Raw genomic sequence first — 15,270 nt, 5'->3', positions numbered from 1 at the left:
GTTTCCTAATACAATCTTGTGGAATAGTCTCTGGATATCTCCTTGATGAGCTTTTGTAGCTCTTCCACAATGCTCTTGGGTCTTATCGTCTCTTTACTGATATAATTTCGATAATTGTCCTTGAGATACTTTCCCACAGTCTTGTTGACACTTGTAGAAGTTTCACAGTCGTTTAACCCAGGCTTTCCTAGCTTGGGTTGAACTTGATCCAATTTGACCATCCCCTTTCCTAGGATCTCGCTCTATATCTGTCTTTCTTTATCTTCTTCACTTGGTCATCGAGATGTCCATATGGGGAAAGTTGGAGCAAGTGAAGCCCTAAACAAATAAATGATAAAGAAATAAGCACAGCAGCAGAACATGAACAAGTTCCCCTAAATGAAATGTCAATGTGCGGAAAGTTGGAACAAGTAATACCACAAGTAAATCAAAAATAGAAATAAAACAAAGGAATACAACTGTTATACTAAAGGACATTGAAACTGAGAAGAAGTCCTGGTGAAGGGACACACCAGGCAATGAACATTTGGGAGGAATGATGCCTGGCAGAGAAGTATACAAGGGGATCTGTAAGGCCCAGAAAGGGATTCCTGGCAGGAGAGTATAGCAGGAGGTCCAGTAAAGTTGTATACAGAGTGGCAAGATACCTGGGAGGAGAGTATACCAGGGGATCTGTAAAACCCAGCAAGATGATTCCTGGCAGGGGAGTATACCAGGAGGTCCATTAAAGTTATATAAAGAAACATTTATTTAGCAACGTATATGGTAAAGAAGTATACAAGAGGCACTTTTTTGTCACCCAAAAAGAAGTGTTTGAAAGAGATACTTTTGCCATACTCTCTAAATATACAAGGGAAAAGAACCACCCTTTGGATCCAATGATTCGTCCTTGCAGAAAGCCACTTCTGTTGAATGTATCTCTTTGTTTATGAGCCCATTTTGCCAAAGATATTTCCTTGCACCCTTAGTTGATAATTTCTAGTGTGAGGGTCAGATGAGTATGATTTGGACACCAGGAAAGTTTATAAGCTTGATGACTTGACACAGACTGATATTTAGTTTGTTTCCTAGGTAGGGAAACTTGCTTTAGGATAGGGACAGAGAGACCTTCATCCAACCCTTTTGTTTTAATAAAGATGTCTTATGTTGAAAATATTACAACTTTGTGTCTGCATCCTGTTTCTGAACCCTCACAGTGCACAGAGACTTCACCTGACTCCTCACAGACAAGCTCTTCAGCACCAGCATTATATAATGTCCAGCTTCCAGGAGAGCAGGGAAAGGGAGTTCGGAGGTTGCAGTGTGGGCAACTGGGTATGGTGATCAAAAGACAGAGGTTGCAGGTGGAGAGAGGTGATCGAGAAGATATGGTTGAAGGAGGGTGAACAAAGAAAGATGAGGAGAGTAGGTGGATAAGAGCATTCTAGAAGAGGAGCGATTGAGGAGGTGGAAGTGAATAACAAAGAGGAGATGGAGAGGATCATCTGAAAGAGAGGAGGAAGGAGATGATAGATGGAGGCAGCAAACCCTGTGCTTATACATGGTGTTTCAGGGATTGGTGGAGGAACAAGCTTTTGGCTAAGTGTTAAAAAGGTGGAGGAAATGAGAGCAAGTGAAGAGAAGAAAAAACGACCCTGCATTTCGTGCAGCCTTTGCCGCCTGAGCAAGGAAAGTAGCCATGAGGCCTTTTCAGGAGTGGGGCACCCATCTGACAAGTTCCAGCAAGAGCGTTTGAAGGTGGAAGAGCCTCACACAGTTTATATAATAGAATTAACTATTTCCCTGTTTGTGCACACAGACACCCATCCATCCGACTAGTACCTGTCCTCACCACCTGTATTGGTCCATCGATTTATTTTCAATCATTGGTGACGTGATAAGTTTGTGGAAAAATGTGTTCTTGTTAGGAACTTTTTTTGTTATATTTGGAGTAACCCCAGCTCCTAACAGTAGGGGTTCCCTTTCTTTAACCTCAGGAAGTAGACAAGGACAGGTGTTTGGGAAGTAAATCCAGGACCTTGACACAGGGAGATAGCCATTTAGACAGCTGCACCCATGGGTAAGCCTCTAATTCCCTGGTGGTGGCTTTGTGGTCTACAAACCTCTTCCTGCCTTGTTGGATGGGTCTAGTGTGCAAGCGCCGATGGTACACTGTGACCTTGTGTGGAGAGTATGTCCATATATAACAGAAGATAAGCAAAGGACCCCTAACCTTCGGATTCCACAGGCATGAAAGACGTGTGGAAACACTTACAAAACCCTAGGACTGTGAGTGACTTTGCAATCAAAATCTCTTCTGGGGAGCGAATCCAGACTGTTAAGACTGTGATTCAAAGGTGTCAACCCCAAGGCGAATCTATCCCGTTGTTGTTGAAGCTTTCAAGTTAAATTACTGTTTTGTCCCGCACTGTAATTTTTCCCCACTAAACCTAGATTCAATTCTGAAGTTTAGCATCTGCCTGTCGTTGATCTCACTTGGCTTTATGTCAGAAGCTCATCTGTGCAGTCGCATGTATCACTCCGTCTTGGAATAACCTGTCGAGATGTTCCTTTCCCCATGTTACTTTTTTTTCTCCATAAAGTAACATGAGATAACTGTGTGTGGTCTGCTCATTTTAAAACTTGCTGATGTTATGTTGGTCAAAACATAATGGAGGGAACACATTTTACTGGTATACTAAAAATATTTTGAAATGTGTGGGCAGTCCTGGTGTAATGATATGGTATGTTCTAACAAGCATGTAACTATAAAGATGCACACACTCGAGATCTAGGTGTAACGTTAACTATTCCCAAAGTATTTATTCGTTTTTTCTAAGTGCAGCAAAGTAAAAATATAAATTTGAGGTCAGTTTAGAGTGGATAATAATGAATTGTACAGATTCACAAATGAATTATTTAGATATCCTGGGTAATACATTGGGAATCGGGTGGGGCATATGGAGGGAAGGGAACTATGGACTTGTACAGAAGACATTACGGTGAGTAACTTTTTCTTAAAGGGGTGTATTGTTAATTTTTATGCTGGTATAATGCCAGTATTACATTATTGTTCATTACATCAATGATCGTACTCCATTTTAGACTAGCCCATGCGTTACCAGAGTTCCAAACCCAGTAAATGAAATGTAATTAGATATGCTTAAAAGGGAAACATTTGGGTGATCCTGCGGCTTACTCAGATATGTAGTGCTAGCATTTCCCATGCGTATTAATAGTTGGCCTCGGCGACATCGGAAATATCTTTGAGTGTGCCAAAATATACTGTCCAAGTCTCTGAGTGACAAGGTCATGCATTGCTTAGCTGCCGCATGGCGCTCGGCTGGATTGCACTTTTCATTTACGTGACCCGTTGCCCTTTTTACACTAGGAATTAACCCAAGAGTATGATGAAAAGAAAGCACAATATGACAGCTGTGCTGCTGGCCTGGAGAGCAATCGGTCCAAACTGGAACAGGTAATCAATACATGCTGCATATATTTATTCTGCAAATTGTAACAAATAATACACCTGTTGTTTTTGTCCCCAACACTCTCATTGTGTTCAACAGGGTGAAATGACCAACTAACATATTATCTATTGCCTGCTGGAGGGGGCAATACTTATGCTTCCAAGTTTCAGTTAAATCCTGTCAATGATAAAACCCCGGCAGAATGAATTTTCCTTGTTTAGTGTTTATTTTACTTGAGACATTATCTCTAAGCACTGCAGAAGAATCATTCTTAGAAGGCAAGTTTAGCATTGCAAATTAGCTCCTTAAATGTTGTCAGCACATCTCAGAGGCTGCGGTTTTTGAATCATGACAGAAAGCTCATTTTAGTCTGGTACTAGCTTTTCAGGAAATGCCTTGTCCTGTAAAGCTAGCGCTTTTTGATGGCTTGGTTGGATAAGCCTCCATGCTGCAGATGATGATAGTCCAGTTACAACCCCGAAACAACTAGACGAGATAGTGGGGTGCTAAGCATGGGGGGTTTATATTGCGAAATTAGGAGCCTAAAGCGTTAACAAATTAACTTCACTTAAATCCAGTTAACTGAGCACGTTTGAAACATTTTTAGAGTGGGGGTAATCGAAGATCACATGTTTTTCTTTGCAGTGGGGGATAGTTGGATTGATCTTGTTTTCTTCTTTGCATTCTCCCTTTCCTTTATGAATTCAGGGCCCACATGTACCAGAATACAATGAATTCAGGGCCCACAGGTACCAGCATACAAGGAAAGAGGCAGGAAAGATGGTGCTGCTACACCAAATATGGGATAAGTAGAGAGTGTTGTGCCCATTTGATGATTGCACATGGAGGCTTCACTTATTACTTACTGCAGCAACACTGAAAACCAGACCTCACACTCTCAGCGTTCACTGTGCTAAATATTTAAGTTTCAAGCCACATGGCATTGGGCCAGTGCATTTTTCATTTATCCTTATTCAAATATCACATACGATAGATAGAGCAGGATAAAGTGCCATGCAACGGCTTCACCAAAATTCAGAGTAATAAGGATCTGAGCCTTTGCCTGTTATAGGCCCCCTCTCTGACATCATCACGAGTTCATCTCAATTTTTCAACTCTTCGAAAAGATCATGAAAATGGAAACTCCATTATTTTGCTGCTAACGGACAAGGTGCAGCTGTGGTTCAAAAGAAATATGCATGTTGTGTAATATGCTCCACATGCAGCAAGTTATTTTTGTGAACACTCGGACAGCACATCTCTGTATCATAGACTATAATGGACAAGCACTGCTAAACACAGCCATTTTACATGCTTGAAAACATTGGCCGAACCCTACCGCAATCATCACATAAATACTGAAAACCAAAAACCCTTGCAACACTGTACGTCACAGCCAGTCAATATTTTATGCATAATGTCACCGTCCTAAAAGCTGGGTTTCAACCTTTGTACTTATGGGATTTTTAAAGTGCAAACCTAGCTGCTGTATACCGGGGACACATTTTATTGCAAATACTGCTTCCACAGTTTCCCCAGCTAATCTCAATGAATCTCTTTAAGTGACCAACTCTTTGCTTTCTCGTCCCTGCGATCGTGTTTTTTTTTATTTGCTTAGCAACTCATTTTTTGTGTTTTATGTGGGTCCGGTCTAGTTGGTTTTGTTGGTCTAGTGCTGTTTTGATGTTAAATGTCATGCGCCCTAATGCCTACGGATTTGTTAGTGCTTTATAAATAAATATATCCACGGCCTCTAACCATCTGCTAAGAAGGTGCACACTACACACCTGACGTCAAGCATCACTCTAGAGCAGCTTAGCAGCATGGATGTCCTCCACACATTGGCATGCTGCCCTTTGCTGACACACAGAAATCACTCCTGCCTGATCTGAGAGTCGCATACAGGCAAGCAACCCCATCGGTTTTTGCAAGCAGTCACACAACCTAAGTATCCACAATGACAGAATTTCTGTTTACATCAACCACTCACATTGAAATAACACTAAATGTATAACTAAGCAGCAGTTTAATTTTGACAACTTACCTTGCATCCAGGCTGACAAAGGTATACAATTGAAAACTGCCTTTACTTAATTTCAGTACAGTATTTCTAGGAAAAAATATTGACTGCTCTGTGGGTTCTTAATGGATATTGCCTTCCTCTGCCTCTCAACAATGATATAGCCCATGACCTTGGACTGTATAATTGTTTTTGAGAATCTTGACCCTCCTCAATAATATCCCATACATATGTATCCTATCATTGTCATCTTGTAGACAATGCACTAGCAGACTTTCTTCAATGTGCTTGCTCCATCTCGTCTTCATGAAAGTCTTACCAATATGTTGAGGTTTTTGGAAGGAGTCTGGGAGGGGGCAAAAAGAACAATCGGGTTTTGGCAAATTTCAAAGATCTTGACATGTCGTTCATTCCCCTGATTTCCTTATAAACCAGCCAGACTATATAAATTAGCTTTTTAGAGTTTCCTGCAGACTGTCTTGTTAACATTTATTAGCCGTCCCGAAAAGGCCCATGAGTACCTCCAGACATGTATTGTCCACTCCTAGGTGGACCCAACAATAGCCAACTCGGACTGTTTGCGCTTTCCATAGTGGTTTGGTTACATTGTGAGCATATCTGCATTACTCTTTCTGGTGTGCACTCTGTGTTCAAGGATGGTATAGTCTTCCCAAGTGCAAAACACTTCTCTCGCAACCCCCGTTGCTATGCATAAAGCATGCACAGGTTTCTTTGCTGTATCTTTATGGACTCCTCCAATCAGTTGAAGATTTAAAGGAAAATTTAACATTTTAAATTTGCCAGTTATTCTAGAATATTGAAACCAGTGGAGGGCATTAGAACACTACAAACATATCTCCTGTTAATTGAAAAAGGGATCACAAGCAACCCATTTGTGGCTCTCCAGTTTTGGGAGAAAAACTCAGAGCACACACCGGTGGAGGAAGGTCAGGTGCAACTAAACTAAAAGGGGCGGGGGGCTGCATTCCCTGTGCAAAGACAAGAGCCTGCAAGCAACACATAATCCTCATGTGCGTGAAATGGCAGTAGATTCCTTGCAGACCGAATAAGACCTCCCCAAGAAGGCTTGTGGAACTAAACTGTTATAGCAGTACCTGCCACCGCAGTGAATGCTAGGGAAATGGTGGTGATTCCACCTGCTCCCTCCCCTATCATACAACCCAAAAGACAGAACATGGGAGGATAGAACAACCAATGAATTCGAGACGGGATCAGGATTCTGATTGGCTAGGCTGCAAGGTCAGTAGCTCGAGAAGATATCAAAGGGGGTGGCACCAGGGAATGGCTTGGTGTCATCTGGGAGCAATCCGCGATCTGTGAAGAAACCTGCTGGAGGGCCAGTTTGGTGTCAGACCTGAAATGATGGAAAGCATGGGATTACCTTTGTTTTCATAAGAAATGCTCATCCAATAGCAGCCCCATAGCCCCTAGTCGGAACCTTAGAATTGATTCTAAAGAGGCCAGTCTAGATGGATTTGATGGATATGTGATTTTTGTTTAAGTAGAAGTCAATAAAGAATAGACCATTGATTGTATATTCTCTGGGTTCCAGTTATTGCCACTAGCCATAGTTTACATCAGACAATTTCTATTTGAATGGCAACAACATTGAGTTGTGAAGAAAAGCCAGTGCACTCTTTTCAGCTTTAACTTTACAAAAATAAATGTGTCTGCACAATTTCTGCAGTGTGGGTGTAATTTTGCAGTCACAAAAATGTGTAATAAAGAATATATTTTGCTAGTATGTATTTTTTACAATGGAAAGTATGCAAAATGAAGCAAGGAAAAAGGCGTGGGTATCGAACGTAATGCCAAATTGTAAATAACACAAGCTACCCAAGTGACGAAAAAATGTTCTTTATAAATTACTTTGTTATTCACCTTAATCTCATGAAAAAGTAAAATGTTATCCGTCAATCTCCTTAGTGTTTGACAGTTGTTACGCATGGCATACGAAACACTCTAAGCTTCAAAGATGGTTCAAGCGTCTAGTAAAGCACCTCCTCCCTAACTAAGTCGGTTCTGACACCGGGTTAATAGATGGTGGATATTTGCCCCTACTATCTAGATCTATATTACACTAGATCTGACGACCTAGAGGTAGAATGCCTGTTTATCTAAACTCCTTCAGGAACTTCCTTAAACTGTCCCTACTCTATCCCGTTTTTAGTATGTGAAAGGGGTATGGAATTGTGCCTTTCAGACACCCTGCTTGACTCTGTGTTTCTACTTCCACGCTCACATTCACCGAGCCCTCTCCTTTGCTCTCACTACTAGCCTCCTCCAACTCCACCAGCATCTACTCTCTTCCCTCTCTGTCCCTCCAATGTCTCATTCCTTCTATTCCTCACCTCCATTCGTTGATGTTACGCCTCCCTTCACTATACTACTACACCCTCTGCCACTGTACGGCTCGATCCTCCACTACTACTACTACTCCACCAACCTCCTACTCAGTCTCCTGCCTTTCACTCAGTCTCAAACACTTCATATTCACTACCTCACCAAACCACACGCACTCTTTCATACACACCCACACTGCAGTACCACTTGCATTCACTAACCAATACTTCACCTTCTCCAGAAATCACCTCCACACTCCGCTTCCGCTTCCCCTTCCCTCTTCCTATTGGTCTCTTTTTCTGCCACCTCCTTTGACTTCAACTGTACAGCCCACAACGTATTGTTTCCTGCTCTCCTTTTAATGCTCTCCCCTCCTGCTCCCATTTCGCGGCTTGTCCTGTCAATCTGGCCCCATCTTTCCCACGCGGGAGGGGTTACATACAAACAAGATATTGAATGATTGGCTTAGCCCCACCCCTTTTCCGAGCATGGGCCCTTCTTGGCATTGTAATGGTAGCTCAGTTAGCGCAATGTTCATGTTTGTGTTAGGGGGCCTTAGTCCAGGTGTCCCTAGCGTAAGAAGAGTATGTTTGGGGGTATCTGCCCTGGTATTTAGTCACTGGTGGTCTAGGGTATGGTTCGTAGCCCAAGGATATTTGCAGTTGCTTCTGTGTAGCATGATAGGGTCTGTCTTGCTGCAGCATATGCACATCTCTTCTCTTGTGGACTCGCTCTCTCTCCCCTCTCCCATCCACTCTGTGTTGGCTGCTGTGTGTCTGGATGTGTGAACCGCCAGCGGGTTGCTCCTACTTGGCTGGGTTTCAGTCTCTGGCTGCTCCGCGTGGATGACTTGTGGTGCAGGATGATGGTTCTTTCCTCACTGTCACCCAAGCTTGGTACCTTGTTCCTAGGAGAAATAAAGGTTCTGGCAAGCATTTTGTTTGAGTTTTGGAGTGAAACATGTCTGTACTGCACAAAAACATACTGGTACAAGGGTGGCGGGGGGGCAGGAATTGTTACCCTCTCAACTACCACAGTCCGCCTCAGGGTAAAGACTGGCTCTATATTTCTCCATGGTAGGACCGACAAGTCCAGGGTACTGGCTTTGTCACACAGTAACATTTAAAACAGGGTCTTTCCCCCTAAAGGTAATTCAAGATGGTCACTGGTTTGCAGATCCCCCACACCCCAGCCCCATCCTCCAGCTCCAAGACTGGATGGTGTCACTCGATCTTCGGGAGGCTTAGTTGCATGTGCCTATAAATCCCATGCAGAGAAATTATCTGATGTTCACCATTGTCGGTACTCACTATCAATCACGAGTGCTTTCTTTCAGGCTTACTCCCGCCCTGATGGTCTTTACCAAGTTGATGGCAGCGAATCTAAGGAGGGGAGGAATTCACATCTTTCCCTACCTGGACGACCTCCCAACTTGCGGGCTCAACATATCTTGCAGATGGTAATGAGATTTAAAAACGCCCAATATCTAACGGCCTTTGACTTTCAGAGGTTGCTGGGCCACATGGAATCCTCAATTTTCCTGGTGCTAGAGGCCCATCTGAGCATGAGGTCCCTCCAGTGGGCCCTCACATCCCAATCAAGATAACTGACCTTCAGGTCCCGAACATAGTAGCATAGGATCTCCTGTGGTGGGCCTGCAAGGAGAACGTGATGATCAGAGAACCTTTTTAGCAACCCTGGCTGGAGATATCTATAGTCACAGATGTCTCTCTCATGGGATTGGTAGTGCGCATGAGCGATCTGACGCTGAGCAGACCCAGCAGAATCAAGACTGCACATAAACCTGTTTGAGTTGATGGCTATCAGACTGGTGCTGATGGCCTTTCTACCTTCCATCCAGGGGAAAAACGTCCTGATAATGATGGACAACACAGTGGCCATGCACTAACAAAAGAGGAGTTGTAGGGTACTACCATTGTGCAAAGAGGCAATGCAGATCTGGTTTTGGGCTCTACAAAACAGGATCTTTGTCTGTTGTTCATTTAGCCAGGAAAGATATTACGATGGTGGACGCTCTGAGTAGACAGAGCACAATCTATCAAGAGTGAGAATTGGTTCAGGAAGTCCTTTCATAGAGCTTTGCTCTCTGGGGAACCCCTTAAGTGGATCTGTTTGGGTCCAGTATCAACAGGAAGTGCAAACTTTTCTGCTCTAAGGAATTTCCTCAGAGAGATGCTCTGGGTGGACGTGTTTGTAGTGGACTAGGAATTTTCACTCCTATACGCGTTATCACTAGTACCCTTCATCAGGAAGTTGAGGTTTGGGAAATCCATGACCCTGATGGCCCCAGAGTGGGTCAGGTGGACGTGGAACCCAGACCTTCTGGACATGTCCATCTGCCCTCCATTCTGTCTTCCCCAGATAGTGGATCTATTCTTGCAGCAGGGAGGACGTCGTATTCACCTAGGAATCAGAACGCTGAACCTACACACTTGGTGTCCGAGAGGTTAAGATTAAAAGGTTGGGACCTCTGGAAGATGTTCTGCAGGTGTTGCTTTCGTCTAGAAGACCAGCAACTAAAGCACACTGCCGTTGGAACAGGTTTTTCAGCTGGTGTAGAGCTAAAGATATAGATCCTTTTTTTTTGCATTACATGTTGTGACGAATCCCTGGATGTTTTCACGTCTCCCCTAGGGGGAGCCCCTTCCCATGAGGCCACGGAGCTGAGTCTGCTGCCCAATAGTACCCCAGGGGGTGGTACTCAGCGGGTGGATTTCATGGGACGGGAAGCCCCTTATGCGATTAATGATGACCTGGGGAGAGCATGGTACCCCCAAAGCCCACCTTAACCCACCTTCCTCGCCAACCCCCTCCAATGCCATTCCAAATGTTCCTATATGTTTTTGTTATACTACCAGCATAAGAAGTACTGGGATTAGGAAGAGTAGGGACTACCCAAGTAGAGCCCCCTTCCAAATTACTAAAATGAATAGAGCTCGGTTGACTCCTGGGAGACTAGTCAATTCAGTACTGTGATGAGGAAATGGCGCAGAATACCAAGGACCACCCTGTGGAACCAAAGTGAGCAGACCAGACAATCTGAAACAGCTAACTCTAACTATGGAAGACAAAGGGAACACAGACTTTGTAGTGGAATCAGTCCTCCCTGGAGGAACCGCAAGAGTCTGTTCTGTGTGAAGACCAGGACACAGCAGAAGAAGCCGAAAGGACCAGAAGGTCCAGAGCCGGGACCCAGTGAAAAGAAGGGATGGCGGGCTGTCAGGAGAAGGCTCCAGGAAGTCTTGAAGCCTGGGTAGCACAACCACTACCAGGAGGAATATTGGTGCTGCGAAGCTGCCACAGACCAGACGAAGCTCAGGCGAGCACCATGAGCCCCATGGCAGACCTCAGGCGGCCACGAAACTCCAAGATCATCACGGACTGGGAGAACAGGTACGCTGGTGCCGGGGAAGGTGCTGGGGCTCCAACCAAGTGGTTAAGAGACTGGGAAAAGCAACACAGCTGTGAATATAGGGTCTGGGACCCTGAGATAAGAGAGAGGGGAACTTTTGTTGGTGAGAAAAAAAGCATCCATAGTATTCTTCATAGTCGCAGTACCTAGCAGGAGAGTAAACCAGGTGAATGCATAGAGAACATAAAGTGTGAGTCTGGGACCCGCACCCATAAAAGCAATATAGTGCATCCCTGCTGATCTTCATAGTCACAGTCCCTGGCAGAGAAGTGAACCAGGTTAGCTGTGAATCCAAGAGAGAGCAAGGGGAAAGAAAGTATTACCCTTGACACGGTGTTGCAGACATTAATCTTCATTGTGATAGTGGTAAGCCATGTTGGTGGTGAAACCAAGCTAAAAAGAACTGTGGTGGGGTGGGGTAATTCCCCCTGATGGTTGTGGGCACTGCAAAAGAAGCCAAAAGAAGGGAATCATTCTCTTGGCCCTGTGAGAAGTCTGAGAAAGACCTGGGAAAGGGAGACATTCCCCCAGGTGTTGCGAACATTGTAAAAGAAGCCAAGAGGGAGGGAGTCATTCACTTGGCATTTTGAAGAACCTGAGAACGGCGAGGGAAAGAAAGTTATTTATCCTGGCATTGGGAAAAGCACTGAGAAACCTGAGAAAGGTTAAAGGGAGGGAGTCATCCCCCTAACACTGTGAAAATACAATACTTTGTTCTATGTGCCTAGGGGGAGAGTCAATCCAACGAACCTTTTTGAGACTTTTTGTGTTGTGCCCTTGAAGATCACTTTCTTTTTCCTACAAGTGAACTTTGAGTTGTTGTCCTGAAGAAGGTAGCCATTCTTGTGGACCAAGAAGATCACACCTTTTTCTTTAGTTGATTTAGAGTGTAAGGGAAGGAAATAGGTTTTGAAACGACGGTGGACTATTTGGTTTTGACGGACCTCCTGACAGAATTCTTAGTTTATTTGAGGCTGAGGCAGGTACACCCCTATTAGAAATAGGGACTTATAGGGGTGTTCCTTTTATTTTGATCTACGAAATGTATAGCCAAAAGCATGCCACCTGTGTCAGTCTCCTACTTCTACACCCTTACAATGTGCAGTGTTTTCTTTTTTTACTGCACCTAGCCCATCCAGTACTGCGGTTAGTTATCGCTAAGGGATACTTTACAGCGTTATCAATATTCAAACGCACGCCGGAAAAGGGCTCTTAAGATACTGTGATGAATTGTTACACATCGTCACTTCTCCCCAGGAGGGAGCCCCTTCTCATGAGGTTAGTGAGGTGCGGCTGCTACCCAATAGTACACCTGCCCCCCCACCCCCAAGGGGGTTTTGCGAGGGAGGATCTCATGGGAGGGAGCTCCCCACCTGCCGTGAAGGGAGACCGTGCAGGGTGTAGCACCTCACAGTACACCAACACATAGCCGCCTCCTCAGGCCCCATCACTTCTAGTACTTTCTATATTGATTCCACCTTTATGTATTGGTGCCAAGTTGAAAATACTGGGATGAGGATGAATAGCGGGAGTGCGAACCACTCAAGTACTGGGACGTGTTGGCCCCATGAAGTCCTGGTACAAAAATACAAGAAAAGGATAAAGGACGTTCACCGCCAGGCCCAACACGGCTGGCAACAAAGTATAAAGATCAACAAAGGACTTCCAATCAGAGAGGAAGCAATCGGCCAAGCTTCTCCATCAGAGGGTTCACACGAGCAGACTGGCGAAGAAGGATGGAGGAAAGGCGAGTAGAAGCAAACTGCAACGTTGAACGTTGTCACACTGCCGCAACCGAAGCGAGACCAGCCGAGAAAAGCCACAGCAGTGAAGCAGACCCAGAGTGGGAATGTCCAAGGCTGAACCGTTACTGGAAGGAGAACGATGCCGGCAATTGTCTGGGGGAGTCCTCAGTGAGGTCTGTAGAAGCAGGACTGGGCGAGAAACCTGAAAAGCTATCGATCAAGCTGAAGAGGTACCGCGCACCAGAGGGGAACACCGTACCCAATCCAGGGAGCAACACGACACCTAACAGTCTTTAGAAACCCTGGTAAGGTACAGGTCTCCCAAAACAGATAATGGGAGATATTACACACCCGGAGGGGACAAGAACAAAGGTGGGCTGAGTCCAAAGAATTGTGAGGGGTCAGAAATGAGAGGCGGGCACAAAGTTGTAATATTCTCATTATTCATCATTTTATTTAATAGAAATGGGTTTGAAAAACGCTTCTCTAGCCCTATCCTAAAGCAGGAGGTTGCCTACCTAAGAAACTCAAAAACAAATCAGTCTGAGTTAAGTAGTTAGTAACTTAGAAGCTGTCCTTGTGTCCAAACATTCTAAACTGACCCTCACACTAGAAACAAACAACTAAGGGTGCAAGGAAATGTCTCTGACTTATGTTTAGTTCAAAATGTTCATGGTCAAAATATGAAGATACATCCCATAAAGGCCTACTCCTAAAGGAGAACTCCTTGAAACCAGAGTATGGTTCCCTTCCACTGGATATTCTGTAGGATGAATAAAACTGTCTTTTAAACAACAGTTTCGTTGAGGCTTTTACATAATATTTCCCAAAGCATCCAACAATGCCTTTGTTACAAAAGTGTTTTTTCTTGATCAACAATTCTTTATATTGGATTCACAGGGTTTCTTGGTCTGTAAACTTAAACGTTTGGCTGGTGTATTTACATATCCGAACTTCTTTCATGTACTTTCAAGACTCCCTGGTACACATCCTTGCCAGGTATTTTGTATCACTGTAAACATTCCTGTACAACTCTGGTGGATTGTCTGGCATACTCCTCTGCCAGAAATCATTCTATAAATTCTTTAGATCCCCTTGTATATTTCCCTGCCAGGTAACTTCCCACAGTTTTCCAAATGGATGGTAAATTTCCCTGCCAGGACGACTTTTCTGCGTTGGTGGATTGCCTGGTGTACTCCACTGCCAGGAATCCTTTCATGGGGCTCTTCGTATTCCCTGGTATACCCCCCTGCCAGGTTTCTTCCCTGAGTGTTAAGGTTCTTAATGTAGTTTCAAATGCCTGGTATATTTGACTGCCAGGACTTCTCTTTATGGCCTCCTTAAATCCTCTGGTATACTTCTCTGCCAGGAATCCTCCTTCCTCTGGGGTATTACAGATCCCCTGGTGTACTCACTTGCCAGGTATCTTTTCCCAAATGTCAGCTGCCTGGTGCCTTCTCTTTACCAGGACGTCTTTATTGGTTTCAATATTACTTTCAATATATCACATCAGCATCTACTTTGTTCTGTCCAATGTGGACTTGGGGTAACACTTGTTTCAGCTCTCTCCCACATTTTATTTATTTATGTATTTATTTATTTATTGTTTGCTTGTTAGGCGCTAATGCAATAAGAATATACTGTTTCAAAGCGCCCACAGGGCAGGGAGGGATGGAGTGCGGGAAATGCATTATAATACAATATTTAAGAGCAGAGCGGGAAGAGGTAGAGGCACGAACCTACTGTATCTTGTGAGAATTCAGAATGTGCAAGTGCAGAAAGGAAGAGGGAAGAGGGGGTAAATGCTGCAGAGTCCGGGTACGTGGGTGGGCCATGGAGGGAAGTGCCAGGAGTGTTCAGTGCTACACGGCCTGGGCCTCAAGATGTGTGAGTCTCCAGAGCAGAGGGTGTGCAGATACAAAGTGCTGTAGATAGATAGGAGCTGGGAAGAATTGGTGTGGGAGGTCAAGGCCCCGAAGATGCATAAGGGCCAAAGAACACTGAATCAGCAACTGTAGGATTAGCAGAGTAGAAATGGAGGGAAGGAGGAGGAAATGAGGAAAGTGTTAAGGAGCTTCCGGAATTTGAGAAGATCCTGCTCAAAGCATAGGGGGAGGGGGAGTCTGTTCCAAAGGAGGGAGCCCGCAGAGGAAAGTGAGCGACCCACTTCCCTCTATTTGGCAAAACGCTTTTCCCACAGACTTGGTGCCAGAGGGGCGAAGTGGTCTAGAGGGAGAGTATTTAGTGAGATAAAGT

At 44.5% G+C, this 15,270-nt stretch overlaps 1 protein-coding gene across 1 annotated transcript in view; it reads left to right on the top strand.

Moving 5' to 3' along the window:
• The window catches only part of IFT81 (intraflagellar transport 81), a 1,594,755-nt gene that overhangs the window by 1,387,205 nt on the left and 192,280 nt on the right, over positions 1-15,270 (top strand). Inside the window, exon 15 of the mRNA XM_069619559.1 lies at positions 3,371-3,457. Within this exon, the coding sequence (XP_069475660.1) occupies positions 3,371-3,457 (87 nt within the window). The remainder of the gene's footprint in view (positions 1-3,370; positions 3,458-15,270) is intronic.

Source organism: Ambystoma mexicanum, chromosome 10 (assembly GCF_040938575.1).
Source record: "Ambystoma mexicanum isolate Mex_15411 chromosome 10, UKY_AmexF1_1, whole genome shotgun sequence".
NCBI classification, from domain to species: Eukaryota; Metazoa; Chordata; class Amphibia; order Caudata; family Ambystomatidae; genus Ambystoma; species Ambystoma mexicanum.
This window is presented reverse-complemented; position numbering and strand designations above follow the sequence as displayed.